This window comes from Mesoplodon bidens, assembly GCF_964165515.1.
Source record: "Mesoplodon bidens genome assembly, chromosome: 4".
NCBI lineage: Eukaryota > Metazoa > Chordata > Mammalia > Artiodactyla > Ziphiidae > Mesoplodon > Mesoplodon bidens.
The window spans coordinates 53118798-53132590 of NC_138160.1; the positions used below are offsets into that span (position 1 = coordinate 53118798).

A 13793-nucleotide genomic window follows, 5' to 3' on the forward strand; every position below is an offset into this window, starting at 1 on the left:
TACCCTCTTTTTGATCCTTGCTATATCTGCCTGAGTTCAAGCCTTCATCAGCTCTAGCCTGGACTCTTAGAACAACTTTTTAACTCTTCTCCCACATAAGGCTATCTTCCCTCTGCCCCTTTATACACCGGCCAGCCTAAGTATGTCACTCCCCAATTTCCTTCACTTGTTCCCAGAACTGGTGGATAGAGTCCTAACTTCCTTCCACTGCATACAGGACCCTCCAAACCAAGTCCCTGTCTCTTTCTTTGTAGCCTCATCTCTACTACCTGTTCATCTGCCACCCTCTGCAACCATACTGAACTATGTTTGACTCCACAGCCCCGTGATTGCACACAATCACCTTCTGCCAGCAATGCCCAGCATTTCAACACCTTCTTGGCCAACTGTTTCCCACCTTCCAGTGCCCTGCTCAAGCTTTCCTTCTCCATGATGCTTCTGCTGAATAACCCCTTCCTCTGTGTACTCATGGTAGTTTCTTTCTACCCCTATTACAGTACTGCCCATATTGTGAAAATTATTTGTTTGCATGTTGCCACCCCTCCTAAACTGTGCTTCCTTTGAGGACAGGAAACTTTCCTAGTCTCAGTGGCTGGCACATGGTAGGTAGGTTTGCTAATTAAATGACTTTATGGTTGGATGACTGGAGAGAACATTTTTTAAACACCATCACCTTGACGAACGGACAGACAGATATCTATGTGATAAATCAAGTTCAGTAAAATGTTAACGGTAAAATCTAGATGGCGGATGTCCACTGTAAAATTCTCTCAACTTTGCTGTATGTTTGAAACTTTTTATTATTTTAATAATAAGATATCAGGAGAGGAACCATCTCCTAAACTTCAGTAGTTGAAACAATACCCAAGATTCTATCAGTGGCCCATGTTACCCATAAAGACCCCACTGAAAGACGGTATTTTAGATCCCAAGAGAGCTCTGTTAGCCCTACCCTGTCTTGCTTGGAGCAGAGATTAACTAGTTTCTCAATAGCCTCCTTTCCAAGAGTCAAGGGAACCTGATTCTGGTAGAAAAAAAGGGGTCCTCTTCTACGTCCTGCATTAAGCAGAACCTACTCCTTCCCCCACAATTGGACTTTCCTCCCAAGTTCCCCTTTGTAAGAGGCACTTCCTCTCTCCCTGATCTGATTTCCAGAAGCTCTATCAGGTCACTCTCACATTACTTTCATGCAAGAGCCTCTTCTCTTTTAAAATCCATGTTATCTGCCCATTTCACATCTCTATGGATGACAAGTTATAACTTCAATCAACTGTTTCATCCTTTTTCTCAGGGTACACACTGGGTTTTTCCAACTACAGATTACAACTGGCTCATGGACCACTTAGTCTATGAAGCTTGCCTTGATCCAAAATGTTAAAGTCATCAGTCATTCATATGAGCACTCTTAGCACTTGTGTAAACCACTCCATATAACACATTCTACCCTGCATTTAAAAAAAAATAAGTATCTTTCCCATAAGACTACGAACTTATAAGTGTTTTGAATTTTCCATAATAAATGGCAGAGGCTGGCCGCAGCAAGCATTCAATAAGTAGCTTCTGATGAAATGAACAGATGGTTTCAGGTATTTAAATATATTCAATATATACTACTGGGAAGCTAAAGAGAACACAAAACAAGTTACAACAGATATACTGTTTCTACTTTAATTCTTATTTTATAAAAGAGAGTGATCGTGTCTTAAATGAGTCAACAGCTTTAGGGAATAACAATTCTAAGATTAGTCATACTTGCAGGATTAATAATTTCCAAAAAGTTTCCTCCTTTACTGAGGATAAAAATATTGTCCTAACTGCTTACTTCAGATTAATATTAATAAAAGGTGATTTGGCCAGACAGAAATGACTATGAGGTATTTATCCAAATAATCCGAGAAATATCAGATTAACACCTATCCATTTTAAGAGAATTTCTTTAAGGCAGAAATAAGTGCAGTTGCAAATGATATTCTGCCCACTATAAAAACAGCACTACAGTTTCAGCTGCAAAGCTTATGTATGATAATTATCCACTATAGAGAAGTGTTTGGAGAAATTATTAAAATGGCCTAAAATGAAGTTATGAACATAACTTCAACATATATTATTCTGGGCATGTCAAAAAGCCAGTTCTGGGACTTCCCTGGTGGCGCAGTGGTTAAGAATCCACCTGCCAATGCAGGGAACACGGGTTCGATTCCTGGTCTGGGAGGATCCCACATTCTGTGGAGCAACTAAGCCCGTGTGCCACAACTACTGAGCATGTACTCTAGAGCCCATGAGCCGCAACTACTGAGCCCACGTGCCACAGCGACTAAGCCTGCGCACCACAACTACTGAAACCTGCACGCCCTAGAGCCCACGTGCCACAACTACTGAGCCCACGCCCTGCAACTACTGAAGCCTGCACACTTGAGGGCCCGTGTGCCGCAACTACTAAAGCCTGTGCGCCTAGAGCCCATGCTCCGCAACAAGAGAAGCCAACACAACGAGAAGCCCATGCACTGCAACGAAGAGTAGCCCCCACTAGCCACAACTAGAGAAAGCCCGTGCTCAGCAACAAAGACCCAACGCAGCCAAAAATAAATAAATAAATAAACAAATAATTTAAAAAGAAGCCAGTCTTTCAACAATGATTAAGACTCAATCTTTTTCTTTTTAATTTAATTATTTTATTTTATTTTATTTTTGGCTGCGTTGGGTCTTTGTTGCTGCATGCAGGCTTTCTCTAGTTGTGGCAAGCGGGGGCTACTCTTCGTTGCGGTGCACGGGCTTCTTGTTGCGGTGGCTTCTCTTGTTGTGGAGCATGGGCTCCAGGCGCGTGGGCTTCAGTAGTTGTGGCACGCGAGCTCAGTAGTTGTGGCTCACGGGCTCTAGAGTGCAGGATCGGTAGTTGTGGCGCATGGGCATAGTTGCTCCATGGCATGTGGGATCTTCCCGGATCAGGGCTTGAACCCGTGTCCCCTGCACTGGCAGGCAGATTCTTAACCACTGTGCCACCAGGGAAGCCCCAAGACTTAATCTTTTGAAAATCATGCCACAAGTGTCTGTACTTCATAATCACAAGCTCTGTTTTCATGTTAAAATTCCTGATTTTCTTTTTTTTTTAACATTTTTATTGGAGTATAATTGCTTTACAATGGTGTGTTAGTTTCCGCTTTATAACAAAGTGAATCAGTTATACATGTACATATGTTCCCATATCTCTTCCCTCTTGCGTCTCCCTCCCTCCCACCCTCCCTATCTCACCCCTCGTCACAAACCACCTAGCTGATCTCCCTGTGCTATGTGGCTGCTTCCCACTAGCTATCTATTTTACGTTTGGTAGTGTATATATGTCCATGCCACTCTCTCACTGTCACAGCTTAAAATTTCTGATTTTAAAGAGTGAATTACAAATAGCATATAAACGTAGTTGAAAATGACATGCCCTAGGGCTCTTCCAAATCTAGGTTCAAATCCTGACTCTACTACTTCCTACTCTTGTAATGTGGGTAAATCACTATCTCTCTCTGTGCCTTAGTTTCCTCATCAGTAACACCAACTCTTGAAAGGTTGTTATCACGATTATATAATATACACAGATATTTATGTATATGAGATACATAAAATGGATAATAAATATAAAGGGCCTAACATAATACCCAACATAGTTTAATATGATAGTTATATCCTCTCTTCCACCTTAACCTTTTATCTTCCAACTCTGAAAAACAGAATTCCAAACCCACATGACTGAATACCAATAATTTACAATACATAAAGACTTGTTTGCTACAGATCTCAGAGAAAAGAGATTTTTAAAATTTAGATCATTTAAAGAAAATAGTTTTGCTACGAAAAGTACTTCTGTTTGTCATAGATTTTGAGCCCTTCTCAAGAGAAGGAAAGCTAGATTTCCAGAACATCCCTTACCAAAGGGGAAAAAAACGAAATGGCACTAGAGCCAGAGATTTTGCAAATTAAAATTCTGATTTTGAATTAATATAGGGTAAGGCTTTACTTCTTTGAAAGAGTAAGTTACACAGTAAGTATACTGTGTTGAGGCTCAGATATAAGAACCAGGCCACTTGCAAAGATGCAAGTTTTCTGCATCTTGTCATGCAAGATGATTGCTCTTCCTAAAATGAAATTCCTTATGGAAACATTGAAAAATAGGATTAAAAAAATCCCTCAAATGGATAGATCTGATCAAAAGAAATAATTTCTTTTTAATAGAATAATGACCATATCATTTTCATTTGAAAAGTAGTCACAAATTATAGTCAGCATAGCTCTTTATTTTTGTTTTATTTGTTTTTTAAGCAGAGTCCAATGGCTGGGTTTCTTACATAATTAAAATTCATGGCTTCAGATGTTTGTATATTTGGTCATGCTTCCATTTTCATGTGAGAAGGCAGTCTGAACTTCCTGACTATGCCATTTTTGTCTCTATACTCCCCATAGTTTCTGTTATTATGCCTTGCACATAGTAGCATTCAGGAAATTTCAATGAATGCTTAACTGAATAAACAAAGTACCTTTATTTAAATAAGATATAAGAAAATTCAGGATTTGGATGGGCATCTGCTGTTAATAAAGGGATTTCCCCATATATAACGCAGAGAAATTTCAGAGTCTGAAGACTTTTGTCCTCCTATATAAACAGCTATATAATAACATTCTTCTATTTTTCTTCAAGGAGAAAATTAGCATTTGTAACATAAGTAGTTTCAAACATATGCTTTCATTATATGTATCACAAGCATGAATTTTAATCTTTACAATAGCAGAGGTCCATTGTTGTAGCCAAAAAGAAATAGACGTTTTCAGTTTTAAGCTTGGTTCATTAGAAATCATCTCTATCTTTCTAGCACAAGTCAAACATAGAATGCTAGGTTGGACAGAACCTTAGAGATTATCCACCCCACTCCCTCACTGCATAGGTAAGTAAACTTAGCTCCAGAAAAGTTGACTTAATAAGGTCATACAGTTAATGGAAGAGTCTGGAAGAAAACTTAGGTTTCCTGATTACATATCCAGTATATATGTAGCTTTCACAAATGCTCTATGCAGACACACTACAACAGTGGTTTTATGGGGCTCTTTGAACTCTGGGAATCAGTATAGGTGAACCACTAGAGACCAGAGGCTCCTTACCTTCTATACTGGAGGTACTGGGAAACTTACCTTCAGTACTGGAAATGGGGGTACTGTCACATTTGCTTTCACACTGCTGCATTGATGGAGGTCGAACAGTTTCTGGACAGTCACTCGATGCCTGTCCAGTGTAGGAAAGACATTGCACAGTCCGCATTTGCTGTCCAAGTCCACACTGAGCAGAACACTAAACCAAAAGACAGGGAGAAACAAAATACTGATCTCAACAATTTTCAGGAGGTAAAAAAGATACTATGTCATTTCAAATACCATAGATACTAGCTTTTAAAGCCCATATGTAGTTCACCTTGGAGAGGTATATGATTAGGTCATTCTATTACAGAACTGGTTTGGAAACTCAAGGATCATGTTATTACCCTAGACAATGGAAGCAACTTAGTTTCCAGAAGACAACAGATGGAGATTTCTTGGTCTATTATTTCAACAGTTCCAAGCAGTGCTTGTGAACTTAAACAAGAGTATAATGAGAAAATATTTGTGATGAAGTAGAATAATCAGAGGTTCTAGGGCTGGGACATCACTATTGCTGCCTATTTATATATTATAGATTTGTGGGAAAACAACCTGATGGTCTATTGGAGTGCTCTTAATCTGATCAAAATATTAGTTCAGTATAACAGCAGTGACTGCTGTGGGGCCTGGTGACGGGACTAGTTTGAAAAAAAAAAAAGAGCATAAATAAGTACCTTGAGTTTTGTGAGGTATTTTCAGTCACACAAATCTGAGACAAATCTGAGAAGAGGTCTGGTGTTAGCCAATTAGCATGTCTCCCTCTCCTTTTTCATCTACTCGGGGATTCGGTTACTTTAGAATTGAAGTTACTCTCTGAAAGGCTTAGTTTCAGCTGGGACTGATCAGCTGTCCAGGCTGAAGAATAAAGCTGTGGTCCATTCTTTGGGCCTGCTGCCCAGAATGCCAGAAAGCCTGTGAGATTTGGGATCAAAGGGATGAGGAGCTAATTGTGCAAACACAGGTGATGGTGATGTTTACAAGGTAAACAAACCGAGGCCCTGTTGGATTTATTTGCAAAAACTCTCAAAGCACTTACAGGACTTGCAAGGATATTTACAGATACTTTTAAGTTTCTAAATACAGAATGAAAAATAAATGCACCATAAACATGTAGTAAAGCATCTTTGAAAATGTATTTTCACTGGTTAATTTCAATTTTAGGAAACTGAATTGAAAATATAGAGAAGAAAAGGACTTGACAACGTTTAGAAGAACAATCTCAAACTGATAACTGTAAATTTGGTGAAATTATCAAGACGCAAAATCTTTCAAATGCCCTTTATATAACAGTGAATTGCAACAAAGAATATATAAGAAAGGAAATTCCTAGCCGGTTATAAAAATCATAAGAGCATGTCTGTACTGATTCTCTAATAGCATAGTATCAATTATAAATTGTGAAACTGCCACACTTCTACAGAGAAACACTTATTGCATTCAATGTTTACTTAAGCTTATGATGTACATTCCACTTGAGCTCTTTGTAAATCAAACTACATTCTGTTATACAAAAGCAAATTATTAATTATTTGTTAGACAATGCAAATGTTAATGATTTTATGATCATACTTCTTTTGTTTCCCCACAGGGCTGAACACAGAGCAAGTATATTTATTTGCCTTAATAGAGACTGAAAATCTTTGCCCACTCCTCAAAGAGTCTGTAGATACTGCTGCACTCTAGCAATATTGAATTTTGGCCATAATTTTGGTAACTACTTCTATGAAATGCCATTATTAATAAGTAATGGCAGGCCCAGAGCACAAACAAAATCATGCTGGTGTAGTTATATGCCACTATGATTTATTTGGGTCTCAGATATTAGAAAATGACCAGCTCAAGGTTAATTATAAAGCCACAGTAAAAGGGCATTGATTCACTAGAAATTTTCTTTCTGGAGCATTATTTTTTAACATAACCTAATAAATTTCCTTTTTGACATTCTAAAGAACAATACTTAATTTTCCTTCTATCCAAATATATCAATTTGCTTTTAAAGGATTTAAGGTGACCTTCAGCAAGATAACACAATTTAAAACTGAGAAAGAAGAAAGTAAAAATAGGAATTGGAACATAAAATAGAAATGAGTCCAATCAATATAAAAATACATACTAAAAGCCCTATATACCCGTTTCCCAAATTCATAGTCTCCATCAGCTAAATCCATTGAAGAATAAGTATTCATAACATTTCAAAGATTGTCAATCATATTATCAAGCTAATTAAAACCTCCACATCTTTTCTGTGAGGTTAAGAGAAGTCATTTTCCAAGTGGGAAAGTTAAGACAATGGTGTTAACTGATCTGGTCTTGAACTAGTTGAGGGAGTTGACACTAGAATCCAAGTTTTGGTAGCTTGTTCACATCTCTGGCCATTAGACTATTTCTCTTTAATTTTAAGTTAAAATGTTAGAATCCAAGGAGTAGGTGAAAGTGGGAAGTGTGTAGGTGTGGGAGAAACATGGCTCAGTGTGTCTATGTGTGACTGCTGCTGCCTATGCACTGTCTCACACTCACATCTCATACCTGGACCTCTATGTATTGTTACTCATCTCTTGAGCCCCTACAATGACCCAATCAGGAACCTCAAGTGTCTCAAGGTGCTGCTTCAGCAGGAGCCCACAGTCCAACTGCCCTACCTGGCCCCAGTCTCCTGTCACCCAGCGAGGAGGAGGACAGCGGCCCAAACTGCAGCGGATGCGGACAGGGGGTTTGCTCTCCTCAGAACATTGTGCTGCTGGGAATGTTTTAGAAAGGTCACTGCTCTTGCACAGAACAATCCGATGCTTGAATCCTGGACCACATTTGGGAGTGCACTGTAAATAAAACAAATACTAATGAATAATGAGAGTCTAAAGATAGAGAAAAATTTGAGGAAAGTCTTTCTCCAAGTAAATGTGTGTTTGGGTAAACAACATACACACATACTAAATTCTAGGCAGTCTTACATATATGAAAATTCCTTAAGTTTTTAAATAGAAGAACTTTTATCTTTTTCCCTACGGTCTTTAAGAGCTAAATCCGAAGTTTGCTTTTCTTGGCAGCATATTTTCTTCTTTTATTGTGTGTAGGCTTATTCCGTGATTCCTCCCTATTCTTGGCCATATTCAGTTGTGATAAGATTCTGCTAATTTTTGGAATGTGGAATCCTTGGTTTCTTACTTGCTAGGTGTAGTCTTCTGAAAAGAATTCTTATGTTACTAATAGACCATCAGAAGTTGTCTTTGTGAAGCAAGCTAAGGTTTGATTTAGATGTGTACGGTTGTCCCTCAGTATCCGCAGGGGACTGGTTTCGGGACCTTGGAGGCCTCCAGAATCCGTGGATGCTCAAGTCCCTTGTATAAAATGACAGAGTATTTGCATACAACCTACACATACCCTCCTGTATACGTCAGATCATCTTTAGATTCCTTACAATACCTAATACAATGTAAATGCTATGTAAATAGGTGCCAGTGTATGGCAAATTCAAGTTTTACTTTTTGGAACTTCCTGGAACTTTTCTCCCAAACATTTTCAATTTTTGGTTGGTTGAATCCATGGATGTGGAACCCAGAGATATAGAGGGCCAACTGTATTCTTAGAGTGTGCTAGCTAAGGATACATGATCACAGGTAAAGGTTCACTGTACAGAAAATCTCTGGATATTTGCTTGTCCATCAGTTAAACATAATGAATTTGACTGTGCTTTAGTTGGACCAGTCTGCTCTTCATACTGAGGAAAAGATCCTTCTTCCTATGTCATGAAGTCTATTACTTACCTCTTTTCCAAGTTAATTGGAGTGCTCTGTTCTAGAGCCACCTATTCAACGTGGTGGCTGACTGAAGTCCTCCAGCTTTCTCCCCTGCACATCTGAGCCCTTCCTTATAATCTGTACTTCTTCTCAGTGAAGTGAGACCCTTACCCACAATACTTTGAAGCCCCATTTCTATACCTTTCATTCAAAAACCATTTCCAAATTTCGTACAGGAACTACACTAGATCAGGGGGAGGGGAGACCATAAGAATGAATAAGTCAGTCTGTACCTCAAGGAGCTCACAGTTTTAATGTAGGAGATAGATAGGTGGACACAAGGTTAAGTAACATAAAAGAGGATGTAAGAATATATAAATTCTTGTGCCCCTGATCACCAATTTCTTATTTTTTAATTATGTATTCATAAGTCTTCTCATTCCTACCAGACTATAAGCTCCTTAAAATTATTTCATTTCTGCTTCATTTTCGTACACAACCTCACCCCCATCCTCAGGATCCAGCAGAGGGTTTTGAGAAAGCACTTTATAAATATATACCCTCCTTTATTTGGGAAGATGACGGTTTTGATTTACTTTTAGGTAAATCAACATGTACTAGCTGTGGGATGGGAATGTCTTCTTGAACAATGTACACATCCCTGAGTGGCTTTGTCAGGGGTAATCCTTGAACCTGGTTCATGTCATAGAAAGAAAGAAAAATATTAAAATTCTTTCAGGTGTAAATCAAGGATCTCATGAACACTCTTCATCACAATGAATGTGGTAACGGAGTGCATTTCCTCCAACTTAGAAAACATTACATTAAGATGCATTTTGAAGGAGAATAACATCCAGTTCTTTCCAATATGGTTCCAAAAAAGGTTTTAGTTAGGGATTTAGAAATCAAGAGAGAAATCCCCAATCCCTGTTCTTCTTTTTCACAGCCAAATCAACATCCTTATTTCTAGCTGCTGCCTCACTCTACCCATATACTCAGTCACTAGGTTCTATTAATCTAAGTTGTAAATCTCTCTCACATCTGTTGATTTCTCTTTGTCTCCACTGCCACTAACCTTACTAAGACAAACATCACTTCCTACATGTAACATTGCAATGGCTTTCTAACAGGTCTCCTGTTTCTTGTTCTTGCCTCACTCCAATCCACTCTCTAAAGCACACATCCAGTTATATCCTTCAGTGGTCTTCAAGATAAAAATTCAAACTCTTTAAATATCTTACTCTACACTGATAGGAAGCCTCTGCTTACCTCTTCAGATTCACCTCTCCATACTAAACAAGGTACAGTGTTCCTAGTGCCAGCCCAGTGCCAGGCACAAAGCTAATGCTGCTGCTGCTACTACTATGACTACTGCTGCTACTACTATGATTACTGCTTTATTAAGTGTCAAGCAGCATTCTAAGTCCTTTGCATGTCACAATCTACCTAATCTTCATGGAAACCTCATGAAGTGCTGTTTTCACACCCATTTTACTAGTGGGAAACTGAAGTACTGAGAAGTACAGATAAATTCAGATTGCAGCTCTGAAAAAGATAGTGCCCTGAAAGGTAAATGTACAAAGACACAAACCCTCTGTGGGACAATGTGAAGTTATACGCAAAGCTTAACATAAGACATCTTCTATTGAGGCAAGAAATAATTAAGAAAATTATAGCCCAAGCTCCACTAAATAAGTCACAGATATTCTATTCTATAGCACTGGAAGTAGAGATAATCAACTGGATTCTCAAAATAGTGAATGACTGAAAACTACAGTCTGATTCAATGAATATACCAGCCCTGAGCCCTGCAGATCTAGTCACAAATATTACATGTCTATAGCCGGAATCTCAACTCTGGTCTCTGCAAATATTGCACTTCTAGAGGGTGACTGTAAAATGAAATGTGTAAAAATTGCTTGTAAAAAATAGTAAAGGCACAGGATGCCACTTAGACCAACTTCGTTTTAAGTAGAACTCTATCCTGCAAATTCTTCTGACCTTATGTCAGAGATGTTCAAGCAGAGACATCCCTCAGCTTGCTCTTATTTTTGCTTCTTCCCTCTGCTTTATTTAGCTTACATTTCATCTTTGCCTCTCTAGCCTTCTGATGAATATGTTTATCTATCTGACAGCCTCAGTTTTATTTAGCTACCTGAAAAAATACGAAATCCTAGAAAAGCAAGATGTAACCACAATTATATATATGATTAATAGGCATTAAATTAATCATAAGTGATTCAGAGCATGCTTCAGAGATAATCATTAGTCTATACCCATGTAAAGGGTATATTTTTTGCACACTTTTTGAGTATGCAGTAAAATTCATTAGAAATAATTAGAAATTGAACACTTAGTAATAAAAAGTCATTTTTTTAGACTAAAGTCTAGTTATAAATATCAAAATTAATTCAATTCATTCTCGTAATAAACCATTAGGTAGCTGGGTGGAAGATAATTCAGCGGAAAATGATTCTTTAGTAAAATTACTTCTCTCACTATTTCTCCTCATTGCAGATAAATATCTTTTTTTTCTTCTTTTATTCATATAATCAGAAACTTACAGTTATTTAAAATCTGACCAGACCATTTGTTTTTGTTCTCATCTCAGTGGGATATAGGAGGTGATTTTTATGAGAGATACATTTATACTTCAGTTCAACATTCTATGATTAAGAAGCAAAAACATATTTTGCAGAAAAAACATTTGAAACCACACCAGGGAAAATAATTTGGCTCTCACTTGTAAAGGATAGAAACATTAACATTTTGGGGTCAGCCTGAATTCTCTCTGGAGAGGTGGGTTTAATTTACTTAGTTATGGCATCAGAGTAGAACCTAGGAGTAAACAAGGTGACAGCACAAGTATCTACTAAAACAAAGAACAGTGCCTCGGTAGGAAGATTCCCGCCCCCCCATCCTTCTTAAGTAATGCTACCTAAATGTAAATCCCATCAAGTCAATTGAGTATGATGCCAGTCATCTATTTGTCCAAGAATAAGTACAAGAAACAGAACTTTTTCAATGGGTACTCTGTGAGAGTCAAAAGAAACCATTCCTCTACATCAAAAGAATGGCTAAGGATTGCTGGAGCCCATTCACACTACACAGCAACACTTTAAGAGTCACGTGCCAAGAGAGGGCAAAAACAGAAAGCCATTTAAGTTCAACATAGCATGGGTGATCCCAGGAGTGAGGCTAAATTGTAGGAAATGGGAAAGCCATGGCTTCATTAGTTTCACAAAGACTGCAGAAGAGCCATTTTCCACCAAGGCAATTTGGCTTAATTTTTTTTTCTTTTTTTGGCCGTAAGCACTGGGTGGGTTTCACTGATGGGGAAAATGAAAACGGTTCCTGGCTTTGCAACAATGGAAATTTTACATTAGAGAAGCCAGCAAAGAAAAGAAAAAGGTCAGAGGGTACATTCCTCTTACTGCCACATGTTTTCACCAGTTGAACCTCACCCTTGTGATTAGCAGAGCTCAGACAGCTGATATTTGGAATTGGGAAGGGGGCAGAAAGAGGAGGGAAGTTTTCATGGGCGTGTGAAAAAGATATTGTGTGAAATATCTTTGCAAAAGTTAAGTGAAAGAGGTTGAACACTGCCTGCTCTTCTGCTGGGACCTCCTCTTTTCATTAGTGGGAGATGTTACATTCCTCTGAGAAGAACAGGTTCCTTATTCTCACTTTGTTCTCCATGGCTACTCAGACATTTTTTTTTCACTTAATGCTATTTACTTTTACTTATTTTTAACTTATCTGGAGAAGAGGTAGGTTTTATGCTAAAGGGAAATGGAAGGGTGAGAGTGCACCCTCTCCTTTGGAAAATAAACAGGAGAGACTGAATGGGGATAAAAATCAACTCTTTCCTCCTGAACAAAGGATGAAGATGATGGTATAGATGATGTTCAACTAGAATCTTTGAGATGGCAATGGCAGGATTTCCTGACTCATGCTTACCCCAGAATAGTTTTCCTGTGTTGTCTGTGGAGAGACAACAGGCACTATTTTTTGGTTTTTTTGGAAGTGATAGTCCCAACATGTGTACTCCATGCCCCCCAGCTCCACTTCTCTCCCATAAGCTTTGACTTAGCTATCTTAAAGAAGATAGCAGAAATGTGATTCAAAGTCCCCTTAACTTAAACATATTTCTCCAGGCAGCTTCCAGGAGTACCTAACAGCCTCGCAGAGCCATTTGAGCAAGTCACTTCTAAGACTGGGTAGATGAGAAGCAAAATGCTAAAAGTAGGGTAACTACAACCTGTATGAAGTTGAATTAGGAAGAAAATCTTAAAATGGTATTTGGAATGGAAACATACAGTAATATACATAATCTATTCCTTAAGGTGATTATATTTGGTGTTTTATGTTAAAAATATAATGATACAGAAAAATGTAGGTCCAGAGACCAATGTGAAGTGAGTCTGCACATGAGAAGATTTTGGCGTTTTAGTGGTCAGCAGAAGTTTTTTCTAGTTTCTATTTTTGAACTTGTTGATTTTTCTCCACTTTTTGTAGAAGGATGATATAGTATAAAGTTCTGTATTCAAGCCTTCTTGTTACCTATCACTACTTTATTCAATCTTATCTTCCATTTATTCTTTAAAACAAATCCTTTTCTCCCACTCTACTTTCACCACATGATCTTTGTGTTTCTGTTCAGTTGTTTCTCTTATCAGGAATACTTCTCCAGTTTCTTGTTCTCTTCCCTACTTCAAATCTTACACTCCTACAACATTCAGTTCAACCCCCATCAACTAAAAAGCCTTCTGAGCCTACTCCAGGCTATTCTGCCCTTCTCAGCTCTGAATTTCTGTATATCTTATACATTTATACCTCACAATCCACCGTTTTGTTAAACACTGTCTTATGTTATTTTCTAGCTGC

The 13793-nt window shown here is 38.2% G+C and overlaps 1 protein-coding gene across 9 annotated transcripts in view; it reads right to left on the bottom strand.

Annotated features, from left to right (window-relative positions):
* The window catches only part of ADAMTS6 (ADAM metallopeptidase with thrombospondin type 1 motif 6), a 270592-nt gene that overhangs the window by 11088 nt on the left and 245711 nt on the right, over positions 1–13793 (bottom strand). For 8 of the 9 annotated variants that reach the window (XM_081233911.1, XM_081233913.1, XM_081233914.1 and 5 more), the window contains 2 exons: positions 7812–7988; positions 5170–5326 (listed from right to left, as the gene is read on the bottom strand). In XM_081233911.1, coding sequence (XP_081090037.1) covers positions 5170–5326; positions 7812–7988 — 334 coding nt within the window. Of the gene's footprint in view, positions 1–5169; positions 5327–7811; positions 7989–13793 lie in introns of those variants that run through there. The other variant, XR_014015831.1, reaches the window with a different exon arrangement.